General features: G+C 45.1%; 2 protein-coding genes across 14 annotated transcripts in view; one reads left to right on the top strand and one right to left on the bottom strand.

Annotated features, from left to right (window-relative positions):
• The window catches only part of DST (dystonin), a 405,299-nt gene extending 392,651 nt beyond the window's left edge, over positions 1–12,648 (bottom strand). For 8 of the 13 annotated variants that reach the window (XM_084754651.1, XM_084754634.1, XM_084754655.1 and 5 more), the window contains exons 1-2: positions 12,398–12,648; positions 11,835–11,869 (exon numbers count right to left, since the gene is read on the bottom strand). In XM_084754651.1, the coding sequence (XP_084610777.1) occupies positions 11,835–11,869; positions 12,398–12,578 (216 nt within the window). In that variant the 5' untranslated portion in view covers positions 12,579–12,648. The remainder of the gene's footprint in view (positions 1–11,834; positions 11,870–12,397) is intronic. The other 5 variants (XM_084754640.1, XM_084754642.1, XM_084754643.1 and 2 more) reach the window with 3 other exon arrangements.
• Positions 12,649–13,054: 406 nt separating this feature from the next.
• The window catches only part of BEND6 (BEN domain containing 6), a 56,222-nt gene continuing 55,345 nt past the window's right edge, over positions 13,055–13,931 (top strand). The window contains exon 1 of the mRNA XM_084754663.1: positions 13,055–13,272. The gene's annotated coding sequence lies outside the window, so the exon portion shown is untranslated. The remainder of the gene's footprint in view (positions 13,273–13,931) is intronic.

Raw genomic sequence — 13,931 nt, 5'->3', positions numbered from 1 at the left:
AACCACAGTCTTCTAATCTTTCTATGCTGTTACCTATAGAGTTGGTTTTCCCACAGTGTTGTGCATGTCCTGGAATTACCATGTGCACATTCTTACTATTCTGTCTTTATCCTTCGTGAATCTTTCCCTTATTCACTTTGTCAGACTCGGATATTTCCTCTTCTCCTTCATCTATTCTCTTGGTAAGACTTTTCAAGAGCTCTTTATTTGACTCATCATTACCTAAGGCCCAACCATGAATCTAAAACTTTTTTAAAATGATAAACATCCATCTCTTTCCTTTAAGAAAAAAAAAAAAGGAGACAGAACATTTGGAAAGTTACAAAACCTGTGAGAACTAAGAAGTTTAAATGCCTTACAGAAAACATCGAGTAGGCATCATTTGCACTTAGTGAATTTCACTAAGTCCTGGACAGATGTCTGAAGTAGAATTTAGACTGCCTTGAAGCCCCTTGGAGTATTTTTAGCAAAGACAACAGAAAGCGCCAGCAAATAGCTCAACAATTATTCTGTGGAAGAAGACAAGAATGTTTCCTCAGGAGATGATCTGGGTTTTGAGGAGTTGTGAACTGAGCTTGAAGAGTTGTCTGTGTTTGCTAGTTGAATGTCGGTGTTTCTGTACGAGTCATAGAACCAGGAAAATGAAAAGGTTTTTCTCAACTGGAAGTGACAAGCAATGACTTCAATCTTAAAAGGCATTGCAAAAAAAAAAAAAAAAAAAAAAAAAAAAAGACTGCAGGACACGTAGACAGTGAAGACTAGAGCTTTTAGATAGGGAAAAGTTTTGGTTTGCCCAGCACTCTCTCTCTTGTCTGCCTCACCAGAAGATGCTATGAAGAAATCAAATTTCATATGCAAGCATCTTTTGTAGAGAGAGGTTGCTTTGTGCGTCTGGCCCGTGAAAAGCAAGCAGCAAGCTAACTAAAGAGGGTCAAGCAAACATCCATTTCCAGATGTACGCTGTTGGTTGGCTCTGTCCCTTCCCTCCTTCCTCCCTTTCTTCAATCCTTTCTTGCACACTGGGAATTCCACTACCATAGTGCAATTCTGAGGGAAGGCCAGCTTGTCCCAAAGACCAGCAAATCTGAAGTAGAACTGAAGTAAGGCTGCAGCCACCTCTAATCCTCTTGCTAAGAACATGAACGCATTACTACTCCACTTCGTGTAGGCTTCTTATTATTGGGCTCAGTTGTCTCCGAGACAGGTTAAGAGTCTTAGGAATTATTTTTTAGGATGAGCCTTATTAAATTAGTATAAATAGAGTGTAGAGGGGGTGCAAAACTTTGTCAAAGGCTTATAATAGGGCTCAAGCCAAGGGATCAGCAGTGTTGAGAGTAGAAAGGCAGGGTGGCTGGGAGTTGGTGCTATGTATACAAATACTAAATAGTGGCCCCCAAGATCTGGTAGCAGTCCAGACTAGTGCATTCTCAAGTACACAGGTCTTTGTAAACTTTGGTCTCCAATTTTCTCTGATTGGTTAATAACGTTATTGATAGCCAATTGCTGGGCAGAACAGAGGTAGACAGAATTTCTTTATTTTTTTTTTTATGTGCATTGGAATAGGAGGCAGAGTCAGATCCCTTGGAACTGGAGTTACAGACAGTTGTAAGCTGACATGTGGGTGCTGGGAATTGAACCCAGGGTCCTTTGGAAGATCAGCCAGTACTCTTAACCACAGAGCCATCTCTCCAGCCCCAAGAAGGCAGAACTTCCATTCCTGGGATTGGGGTCTCAGGAAGGGGCCACAAGGCCAGGAGAGAAGATAGGAGGAAGAAGAAAATGAAAAGAAAGAATGTAGCCTGATGGAGCAGATCCAGCCTAGACAGGATGACATATTGGCAAGTAACTTGGGGAGTACAGCTGGGAGAAAGACAGACTAGTTTAGAAAATTATTTTAAAACGTACCTGCCCAGTTATTGTGCTTACAGCTTGTTTAAATACATCACTAGGTCTCTGTCTCAATTATTTGGGAACTAGCTGGGTCATAGTAGAGCCTTTTAGAATTAATAAATATACAACAATACAGAGTCTAGAGTTATAAATAAGATAGAGTAGAACGGATAAGGGCGGAATCTGAGCACCAGTGGGAAAGTTCATGTAGATATGATGATGTATTAAGACACTCAGTTTCGTACATACTTAGTTTCAACCCCTCCAGAACATCCACATGAAAACAAGCAAAAGCAAAAAGACAGTTGACTCTGGATCTGGAGGCCAGGAATGAAACAGATAAGATTCCAATTTCCAAATGACCGTTACATGAAGGCAAAGCCAAACAGTACCCATGGAGGAAGTCCACAAAGAAAACATGACTAGGGGTATAGAACTAAACAGAATTATCAACAGAGGAATAGCAAATGGCCAGAAACACTTAAGGAAATGCTCACCGTCCCTAGTCATCAGGGAAATGCAAATCAAAATGACTCTGAGATTCCATCTTACACCTATCAAAATGGCTAAGATCAAAAACTCAAGTGACAGCACATGCTGACAAAGATGTGGAGAAAGGGGAACACTCCTCCATTGCTGGTGGAGCCGCAAATTTGTACAACCACTTTGGAAATCAATCTGGAGCATTCTCAGAAAGTTGGGAATAATTCTACCTCAAAACCTATCTATACCACTCCTGGGCATATACCCAAAAGATGCTCCACCATAGAACAAGGGCATTTGCTCAACTATGTTCACAGCAGTTTAGTCATAATAGCCAGAATCTGGAAACAACCTAGATGTACCCCAACCAAAGACTGCATAAAGAAACTGTGTTACATTTACATAATGGAATACTACTCAGCTATTAAAAACAAAGAAATCTTGAAATTTGCAGGAAAATGGATGGAACTAGAAAAGATCATCCTGAGTGAGGCATCCCAGACCCAGAAAGGCATGCATGATATATACTCACTTATAAGCGGATATCAGCCTAATGATACAGGATAACCACACTACAATACACGGACCTAAAGAAACTAAATAACAAGGAGGACCCTAGGGAGAATGCTTAATTCTCATTCAGAAGGGCAAATAGAATAGACCCCAGAAGCAGTTGAAGAGAAGGAACAGGAAGGGAGCCTATCACAGAGGTCCTATGAAAACCTCCACCCAGCAGGAGATCCAAGCAGATACTTAAGACACACAGCCAGACTTCAGGGTGGAGCACAGGAAGTCATATGGAAAAGATGGGGAATAGAGGGCCCTGGAGAGGGTTGGGAGCTCCACAAGGAGCCAAATGGAGCCAACAAATCTGGGCAGAGGAGGGGGGGTACTGCAGAGACTGATGTACCAACCAAGGATTATGCCCAGTAAATTTGAGACAGAAAGCAGATTGATGGCTTCCTAAGGTTGAAAAGAAGAAGAGAGCAAAAGGGATGGCTAAAAGGAAGTAACTGCCAACAGGCACTGACTTCCCTTCGGGTGACGAACATTGAACGGTTAGTTGTGAATGACTGTTCAACCTTATGGACTCAGTGAAAACAATCACACTTTGTTTGTAAATTAGGGCTCAACAAATCAGTTTTTCAAAAAGCAAAACATGAATAGGAAGAGATTCAGCACATGAACAGAAGTAAGGAGAGCAAGAAAAGATGGCATGGGGTCATTCAAAGGGCTGTCCAAAGACCAGGGGAGCTGTTGTAAGAGGAAATGAGTGGCCAGCAGTGTCAACTACTAGATCCACTAATTAAACCCAAAACTGAAACATCTGATTTGGGAATTCATGTTGAGCTAAGGGTGTGTGACTTTAAGGAGTAGCAGCAGAAATCAGGCTACACTGAGGAGTGAGACAGATGAGCTGTCAGAAACAGAATCCCAGCACTTGGGAGGCAGAGGCAGATGGATCACTGTGAGTTCGAAGCCAGCCTGGTCTACAAAGTGAGTCTAGGACAGCCAAGGCTATTCAGAGAAACTCTGTCTCGAAAAACAAAAACAAAAAAGGAAGGAAAGAAAGAAAGAGAAACAAAGGGCCTGTGGTGAGAAAGCTCCCCCTCCCCCTATCCCACCCCCAGAGGCTCATGTGTGTGTATGCTGAGTCCCAGTTGGTTGGTGAACTGTTTAGGAATGTTGGGGAGGTGTGGCTTTGTCTGAGGAGGTGTGTCACTGGGGGCTGGCTTCTAAAAATGTATGCATTCCCAGGGCACTCTTTCTGCCTCCTGCTTGTAGGAGACTCTGATGTATTGCTCCAGCACAATGCCTCCCTGCTCACACATTCTCCACCATGACAATCATGCACTAACCCTCTGAAACTGTAAGCAAGTCCCCAGTTAAACACTTTGGTTGTGGAGTTACATTACAGCAATAGAACAGTGACGGAGACATTTCCTATCGCGAAAAGGGCAGCAATGACCATGGGTGGGATGTGGTGTGCCTATGGATATTCGCTTCGGAGTGGTATAGCTGTGCCATCCTGTGTAGCTGGTTGTTCTATTTGAATTTTCTGAGCTTTCACAATCTCTAGTGTTTGCATTTACACCCCCAACAACAGTGGCTAGAGATTCCTCTTTCCCCACATCCTTACCAGCATTTGATATCATTTGGTTTTCTGAAGCAAGATGGAATGTCAACATAATTTTAGTTTACATAATTGCTAGCAATGTTGAATACTTTTTTGCTCTATTGTTTATTTATTTTTTGAGATTGGGTTTCTCTGTGTAGCCTTGTCTGTTCTGCACTCACTTTGTAGACCAGGCTGGCCTCCAACTCACACAGATCCACCTGCCTCTCCCTCCCTGATTGGTAAGATTTCAGGCTGGTGCCACCACAACCAGCTTGGATACTTTTAAAAGTATCACTGGCCATTTGTATTTCTTCTTCTGGAAACTGTCAAGATTACTGGCAAATTTATTAAGTGGAAATTTTGGGTTTGGAAAGTATTGAGTTTTTACAGTTGTTTATATATTCTAGATAGTAATTCTGAAGTGTAGCTGACAAAGACTTTGAGAGGAATTTTCAAGAAAGAAACTGAAAAGCTGATACACAAATTTCAGGTACTAAAAGAAAAAAAAAATGAAAACAAAACTGTAATCCAAGGGGAACAGTGCAGTGCAATGAAAGAGGAACATATTAGAACCAAGTATAAGGGTAAATATATATGAAAATGCATAGTGAAACCTATTTTTATGCTAAGTTAAAATTGAAGGAAAAAATTATAACATTCTCCATAGCTCATAAAAATGTTCTTGTATGTGGTAAATACCTGCCATTTTATACATTCTGCATTAGAATCTATAATGACACATCAAATGCATGAGGAATATAGCTCAGCGGTAAAGCTATTGCCTAGCATGTATGAGGTACTAGGTCCAAATTCCAGCAGTACCACCACTACCACCTCCTCTCTGTCTCTGTCTCTGTCTCACCCTGACCTCCCCCTTCTCTCTCTGTCTCTCCCCTTAGACAGATGGCATCTACAGGTAGGACATAATCCAATGATACCTGATCTTTGAACCACACAGCACAACACCTTCCAATCTCAGCTTCCCAGTAAGCAGAAAGGCCCAAGCAGTTTTGTTTGTTCAAGCATTCTGCAGCACAGGCCATGACTTTTCAGGCTCCCTGAAGGTGAAAGGAGTGACCAGACTCCTTTTTATAGTTTCTCGAAAAGAAATTAAAAAGTGATTTTTTGCTTCTCTAAGAGGCTCAGGGCAGGCACCCTCCTAAATGCAAAGCGAATGGTTTTACCGAAGCTGTAAAGTAATACATGCAACTCATTGTACCTATGGTCCCGCTCCACAGTCCTTTAGGGAATCTCAGGAGCTGTAGTCTAGTCAGACACCGAGAAGTGGATGCAGGGATGTGCTATGCCTACTCTTGCTATTTAATGGCTACTATCCCTCTACTGTACTTCAACAAAAATATCAGCCCCTGAGGACCTCCAGTCACCCCACCACCTGCCATTTCCATGAGACTAGTCTAATGACTCTTTTTCTGCATATAATTTGTTGCGCCTCCCCCCACCCCTGGCCTAGCCCAATCCGGAAGGCAAGCTGTTTTACATGAGGCCTTAGCAGTGGTGCTGTGCACATGCCTGCAATGGGATTCTGCTGTCAGTGAGAAGCTAAGAGACTGAGAGCCTTGCTCAAGGTGGCCAGCGAGACAGTGGCAGAGCGTCCACGTTACTTCTGCACACACAAAGCCTTTCTGATACGCCAGCCGTTACTGCTCTGCTCTATAATCCAAACCGTTGGCTCATTTTTCAGTCTAAAGGTTGGACAAATTCAAACTTTGAATATGCTTTTGCTTAGACAAATGAGAAAGTGGGAGTTGTCTTTTTTTAAAGATGTATTCATTTATGTATATAAGCATTCTATTGTATGTATGCCTGCAAGACAGAAGAGGGCATCAGATAGAAGAGCGCATCAGATCTCATTATGGATGGCTGTGAGCCACCATGTGGTTGCTGGGAATTTAACTCAGGACCTTTGGATGAGCAGCCAGTGCGCACTCTCCCTCTCCCCCTACCTCCCCTCCCCCTCTTCCTGAGATAGGGTTTCTTTGTATAACAGCTCTGGCTGTCCTGGACTCACTTTGTAGACCAGGCTGGCCTCGAACTCACAGAGATCCACCTACCTCTGCCTCCCAAGTGCTGGGATTACAGGCGTGTGCCACCATGCCCTGCCCGCAGCCAGTGCTCTTAACCATTGAGCCATCTCTCTAGCCCGGGAGCTGTCTTATTCTAATCTTTTGGGGGTGTGTTTTTGCTTTTGTACGCAGCAGTTGTTTTGTTACTCTGCAAGGTAAGAGTTGAGTACATCATAAACTAAGCTCCTAGGACAGGACAAGTCTGTTATCTTCACATATGCATTGGCTGCTCATTCGCATGCCACAGTCTCTGCTGCTTTCACTACAGCTGTGACTCATCGTTGGAAACATCACAGCAGTTCAGTTACTGTAGCCGAAGAGCCAGTAACTGTAAGATTTCAGCACGGACTCTGGGGTGACATAAGATACTATGGGCATGGACATGCCTCAGCATCTTCATCTCTCTAACAGAGAACTTCATAAAGAAAAGATTAATGCGTTTACTTTCAAAATATTTGGGTCACACTAAATGAACACCATATCATGTGTACAGTCACTACTCACAGCTGATTTAATTAGTATAAACTAATCTAGACCCAGAATGACACTACACAAAAATATGCTTATAACAACAGCCTAATTATGAAGGGTAGTTAAATAATAAAGCATTATTGTCCCCAACCCAGAAAACTAGGTGATTCTTTTTTCACAGTTTTAAAAAATGTAAACATATTTTGAAACTGCTACATAAAAGTTATAGCTATTTATGTGTGTGTGAGTGTACACCATGAGCTCTTCATACATACATATTTAAATTAGGTGATTCCTAGTAAAACATACAAATTTAATGAGAAACAACGTAGTATGGTTGTTTCGCTGATGAACAGGGACACTTGGGCATCTAATGACGCCAGAGGCCTTGAATGGACCACATAGCTCTTCCAGAACTGAGCCTAACTGAGCCTAACTAAACATGGGTGCATGGAGCAAATAACAAATCCATCTAGCCAGGATAATATAAAGTATGCACTAAAAACATCCAACTTGATTTCCCTTTTTCATTTAGAATTTTGGGCACATTTCTATATGGGTTATGAGCAATGCAGGTCAGTACCAAAAAAAGACAAAATGTAGGTGGGGTTCTTGCCTTAGCACCCCGGTCTCTTGCTGGGTGATTTTTCAGGAACTGCTTAACCTGAGTTAACTCGGTCCCTTTGCCTGAAGCAGGAAGAAAGGGTATTTACTCAGATCCTGATAGAGGGAGTTCATTCCTTACACAAACAAGGCTCCCTTATTCTTCTGAGCTGATGAATAGGGATCATTTAGCACCATCCACTCTGGGACACGCAAAGGCATCATAACTGTCTTCATTCTGTGAAGAACAGTACACCACGATTAGCCCTCACAGTAGGATGGTGCCGCAACTGCCCGTATCGCTCTCTGAAATTTCCTCCATCGCCAAAAGTCAAGACTGTCACCACCTGCCTTTCACCACAGGTACCTAGGATAACGGTTTACCATTGTTCACAGTCACAGCACAAAACACTGGAAGTATTTGGGAAAGTACACTTCAGAGATGCCAGACAGCTAGAAACCAGAATGGACACACGGTTCCCGGACAGTCCTTCATCAGTGGGAGATCCCTTCATTAACTGTTTACAACAAAACCACGCGCACAGCAAACTTTGAAGTGAGCAAACAATATACATAGTTCTACCTAAGTGAATCTTTTGACCTATAGTTTCTAAGGTCATGGAAATTGTCCTGGCTTCGCTAGGTGGGTTAATTTCACTTTCCCATATGCTGTTATGCCTGTTAAGAAGCTCATAACTTTGCAAGTACCTGGAAAGAAAGCGCTGGTGGTGACCACGGACCAAAAGCACCTTCTAGACATGCATGCTACTGACTTCTAGCTCCTACAAAGAGAGCGGATTGCAGACCTGTGCCATTATCTACCAATGAGGAGAAAGGGGACTACAGCTCCTCAGATTCAGGAGCCAGACTCACCTCTTCTTGTGGAACCTCAACGCCATGTTTCCCCTCAGGAAGTATTACCCTGACAACCTCAGACAGAATACCCCGAAACTCCCTACACCCCAAAAATCCCCTGACCATGCTGACTCCTGGAGGCATGGGTGGCAGAAACACTGTCCTCTGCCCAGGTGAAAGAGCAAGGTGCCTTCTAGAGCTCCTCGGTTCCGGGGCTCCCCCAGCGCTTGTTCAGGCTTCCAAGTGAGCCAGCAGACGCTTCCTCACCCTTCTCATCCGCCCGGGACAGAAATGCTGAGAGTGAACTACCCACTGCTAAGACTGGCAAAGGGACAGAGAGAACTAATAACTTAGCCCAGTGTGATGAGGACCTGCCAGAAAAATCAAAGCCTTGGCCTGATAATAATATTTTGCAGCAGCTGCTAATAAAAAAAGAATACAGCAGGAACAAATATTCATTGTGACTGCTCTATCTTATTAAATATGCTTCAATCAAAGTAAATATGGAGGTCTTCTTAAGGAGAAAAATCTTGGCAGCAATAGTGTTCTAAGGGGGAAAATAAATAAATATATAATATATATGTATATATATACACACACACATATATATATTCTTCATTTTGCTTAAGGGGCCATGTTCTGCTTGTGGTAAATATAAGGTGGTTATGAAATATGACATTCTTGTGCAACACAGTCTATGAACTTCCACATATTAAATAATATTCCTTGCTTAGTTTGCAATGCCCATCAACAAATTAAGGAAAATACATTTTACTTTATTTTATTAAGGGAAAAATTCTAACAGGATCTTTTCATTATAATAAGTATCTTAAATTTTACTACAAACACTAAGGTGATTTTTTTTTTAAAGCGACAGGGACAGGCACTCTGTGAGTTTGGGGCTAGCCAGATCTACATGGTGAGTTCTCAGATAGCTAGGGCTACACAGTGAGACCCTAATTCAAAAAGAAAAGCAAACTAACTTAAAAGCCTGAGGAAGGTAAGGAAACACTGGTAAATTCTAAGCCTTGCTCTGAGACTGGGCATTTTTCTCTTCTGCCCACCAAAAGACTGTTTTCATTCATCAAATAAATATTTATTAAGAACCCATTCTACAGGAGGCCCTGAGCCAGGTAGTAGTGACACAAGAGACCAAGACTCTGCCCTCAGGAGCTCACAGACTAACACATAGGGAAGCAACAAGTATACACAGGATTACAAGCTATACTAGCAATCCTACAGAACAAGACAAGGCACTGGGCAGCTGCTCCCAGACTTTGTAACCAGTATAAGCTCAAGACAAAACTTTAGCTGAAAAACTACAAAGACATAGCCACACCCACATGTTTCCAGCGTGCATAAGCCAAGTGTCCAGGACTAGTTCACAGCAGTGTTGCTCTTCCGTCATTTCTGTGTGTACAACTGCTGAATCTTTTTTTCAAATCAATCTCCTACATCTTACTGTTTGTACCCTGTCCACTATTTACTTTATTTTTAAAAATTACTATTTATTTTGTTATAAAATTTAAAGCATAAATGTCACAAAATAATGATATATTTTTGTATCAACCAGGATTATTTTGTATTTCTTAATGAAATAACTAATATGTTAATATTTCTAAATGGGAGGGTTATTATATACAAACTCTCTTTTACTTGCATTTGAAACAAGTAATTGCCAAAATGTATCCCTATAAGCTTATACAAACATTTTTAGTCTAGTAGTATTTAAAAATGTATTTTTATTAATTCATTTAACCACTATTTACTGTTTGCTGCATCTACATGAGTTATTCTAATTCATTGATCTGCTATTCAAAGACTATTTGCAGCAAACCCTATTCATGTTGTAGTCCTTAAACCTGACCTAATTTCTGACTTCATTACAGGTATATCTTGATTTTTTACATATTTTTCTGTCTCCTCTTCCTTTTTCTTTTCCTTTCCTCTTTTATTTATTTATTTATTTATTTATTTATTTATTTATTTATTTTTAAAGACAGGGTCCCACAATGTAGGTCTGCCTATCCTGGAACTCACTCTGTAGACCAAGCTGGCCTCCAAACTCCTAAGTTCCCTTGCCTCTGCCTCCAAGCCTTGGGCTCAAAGGTGTGGCCACCACACGTGGCAATTTTCAGTTCAGCTTTACAAAATGTATGATGGCTACCAAAAACGAAATACCTCCTACGAGCTAATTATTTTTCCATAATTTAAAAAATAATTTTCCACACACAGCCCTGCAGGGTAGCCTTGGCCCTGTTTTACAGAGGGCAAAACTGTGTTCCAGCGGGGTCCCTCCTCCCACCACATCCACAGAACTAGTTAGTATACAGCTGAAGCTGGGTGCAGGCCTGCTGACCTTTGACAAGTTCTTCTCTCACAAATCTTAACAAGCACAGAGCTCGCCCTTGGAGGGCACAGGCAACATAGTAACGTTATGATAACGCAGTTAAGCCTAAACGATCACAGTCTAGCAAAGAATCCGGGGCACAACAAACCCTTCCATTAACAAGTAAAACGTGAAGTAACTTCAGGTAAATAACAAGCTCCTAGGAGCGGGAAGTACACCACAATACTTGCTAAGAAGGATCAGCTAGATCACAAAGCAACCACCGTGCCTGGGTATATGCAGCTTTCCTCCAAAGAAAGAAAACTGTCTAACTCTAAGTGGGCATTTGGAAACTAAAGAAATCCGATGGGTGAGGCAGAGCTCGTGTCCTGTTCTAACTGCAGCTGGTCCTACTGCAGTCTCAAGCACCGGCAGTGTCCAGCCCCGGACTCTAGAGGGACATGACAGTCTAGAACAAATACTAAGTACACGTTCTGGTGTGTGTTCATCAACATCGCTATAATGTCGTTAAAAAACAGTCATGGGCAGCTTCCTAAGGCTCCTGGAATGTATACGGTTCAAACTGTTCTGCAGTAGTGTCCTAAGAGGCTCGCCCTGTGGTTTACCAAAGTGCACAACTACCGACCTCTGTGGGCACCCAGGAAGTGCTTCCCCACAAATCTAGACTGTAACCTAAACTGATACCCATTCCCTGGCTAAGTGCTCTAAGGGCTGCTGTACTTTTCGGGGCGGCCCCTCCCACCTCTTGTAAAGCAAACTCCAATACACACACACACACACACACACACACACACAATCTCTGTTATAAACGCTTTCTGGGCTTCACTATGGAATTGCTTAAGAAGCTCGTCACTCTGGGCTTAGGGTGTGCAAGCTTCCCATTCGATGGCCTATTGCTTCTTAACCCGGGCATGATTAATGCTGGTACTCAGGAAAGAAAGCTACTTCTGACCTTGAGAGTGTGCACTAAATAAATTACCTCAGAGCGAAAGTGATGAGACCTCAGAGCAGCATCTGGGGAGAAAAGAGGGAAAATGAGACTTCATTAACTCCTGGTTCTCAGCAGGCAGTCACTGATCACTTACCTGGATTCAGGAAAGTACATTCTAGATGTCTCTCTAGTTCGGTGGGCATATGGGGGCGGGGCGGAGGGAGTATTGGACCATCTGTCTCTAAGGTGATTTCTCTGAAAGAAGTTCCAGCAAAGTTGGAACCCCTAATTCATCACGCCTTACTTTTTTTTATGCCTAAGCTCCATCAAAGGCTAGGGAAAGGTAAGGTTACCTAAGCCCAGGACTCCGCTACAATTACCTTCTGGGCTCTAGCAAACTGACCCTAAGAATCGGAGTCTAGTCCTTCCTTCTAGAACCTCCGAATCTCCGTGGTTGGTGATCGGAGGATGCAGATGAGGGCAAAAGGCCAGGGTGCGTTCAATAAATTAATGTACTTAGAGAAGTGGGCAATGAAAGGGGTAGGGAAGGCAGAGAAGGCTTGCTTCAACCTCGCTTCTGGCCAGAAGCAGCCAGTGGCGACGTGTCTCACCTCTGCTTCTGGAACGACCCGAAAAGACCGATTTCATCGGATGTCTCCCTTTCTGGAGCTTGCGGTGCCAGCAGCAGAAGAAAATGATGGTGGCAATGGTGCCCAGCAGAAGCAACAAGAGGAAGAGAGCACATTGGATGCTGTAGGGTCTCAGCAATACGAGGAAAGCCGCGGCGATCATGGTGCGGGCGAGGCGGGGGGCCGTGCGGTGCGGGGCTGAGGCGGCAGAGCGCGCTGGGCGCGGGGCGCAGGGCGGGCGCGGCGGACACGGGCGAGCGCGGCTCAGCGCGTCAAGCCCGGCGCTCGCGGTCCCGCGCGCGGCCCAATGGCTGCACGCCCCGCGCCGGCCCCGGAACGACTGATGGAGAGCAGCGGACAGCTCTCGCCATGACTCAGCACACTGCGCGGCGGCGGGAGCCGCGCCCCTCCCTCCGCAGGCGACCCAGCCTGTGCGCGGCCCTCGGGCTCAGCCCCGCCCGGGACGCAGCTTGCTTGGAGCATCGTCGGGTGGCCTCCTCGGGCCTCGGCCTCCCGAAGCCGGCGCACGTGGGGCGGGGCGGGGCGCGGCGGGCTGGCGGGGGGCTCGGTGGGTGACGTCACGGGTTGCTGCGGCGGCGGCGGCGGCGGCGCGGGCACGCGCACATGGCTGCAGCCGGGCCCGGTCGGCGCGCCCTCCCGCAGGCTGGCTGGGTGCGCGCGCGGCCCGCCAGGCCACGCGCCGGGCGGCGGTGCGCGGGACCCCCGGGTTTCGCCTCTGCAGCCTCCGTGGACCGACTGCTGGAGGCCGTCGTCAGGGGGCGCCAAGGAGCCGGGGGGACCCGGGCTCCCTCCTCCTTGAGCCCGCCTGGAGGCTGGGGCTCAGAGCATGCAGCAGGGTGAGCTATTTGGTTTGGGGGCGGGGGTAGCCCTTGCGCACTGAGGCGCTAGCACCTGGTAGGGCCATCTCCAAACCGGCCTCATCTAGCGGGCGCTCAGGAGAGGCACACCAGGGTCTGCAGACTTGCACTGTCCCACCCCAAAACTTGGTGCTGATTCTCAGCCCAGACGTGAGCTCTTGGGTCCTCTTCATTCCCAGCGCTGGCCATATTACCCTGATTCATGTGTTGTGTTTGTATGGAGAGGCGATTTTGGATGTAAGAACCTAACCAATGAAGGAAGTTGGTGATTGATTGGCCTGTGAATACTGCGGGAGAAAAAATTTAGGCACCGTTAGCCAACGGTGACCTGTCACACTTGGGCACACACACACACACCCTTCTCCCTTTTGCCCTTCTCCAGCCCTTTACATTCCGTTATAACCCGCAAAACTGTAGCGTAGTTGGACACTTGACAGTGGTCGCTGGTCCAGTGCCAGTGAAGAAGGCAAGGCGTGAGTGCTGCGGTGTGCTCTTCTGGGGAGAGTCTCTGCCGCCTGGAGAGGAAGCTAAGACTGCAGCAGCAGCCTGCAGCATGTCGCGGCCTTGGCGGGCCAGTGCAGATCTCTGCCCTGCTGCCCCTAAGGCATGCTAGCTTTCCCTCTATGGAGCTGGGTGAT

The sequence above is a fragment of the Acomys minous genome (assembly GCF_964271855.1).
Source record: "Acomys minous genome assembly, chromosome: 13".
Lineage (NCBI taxonomy): Eukaryota > Metazoa > Chordata > Mammalia > Rodentia > Muridae > Acomys > Acomys minous.
This window is presented reverse-complemented; position numbering and strand designations above follow the sequence as displayed.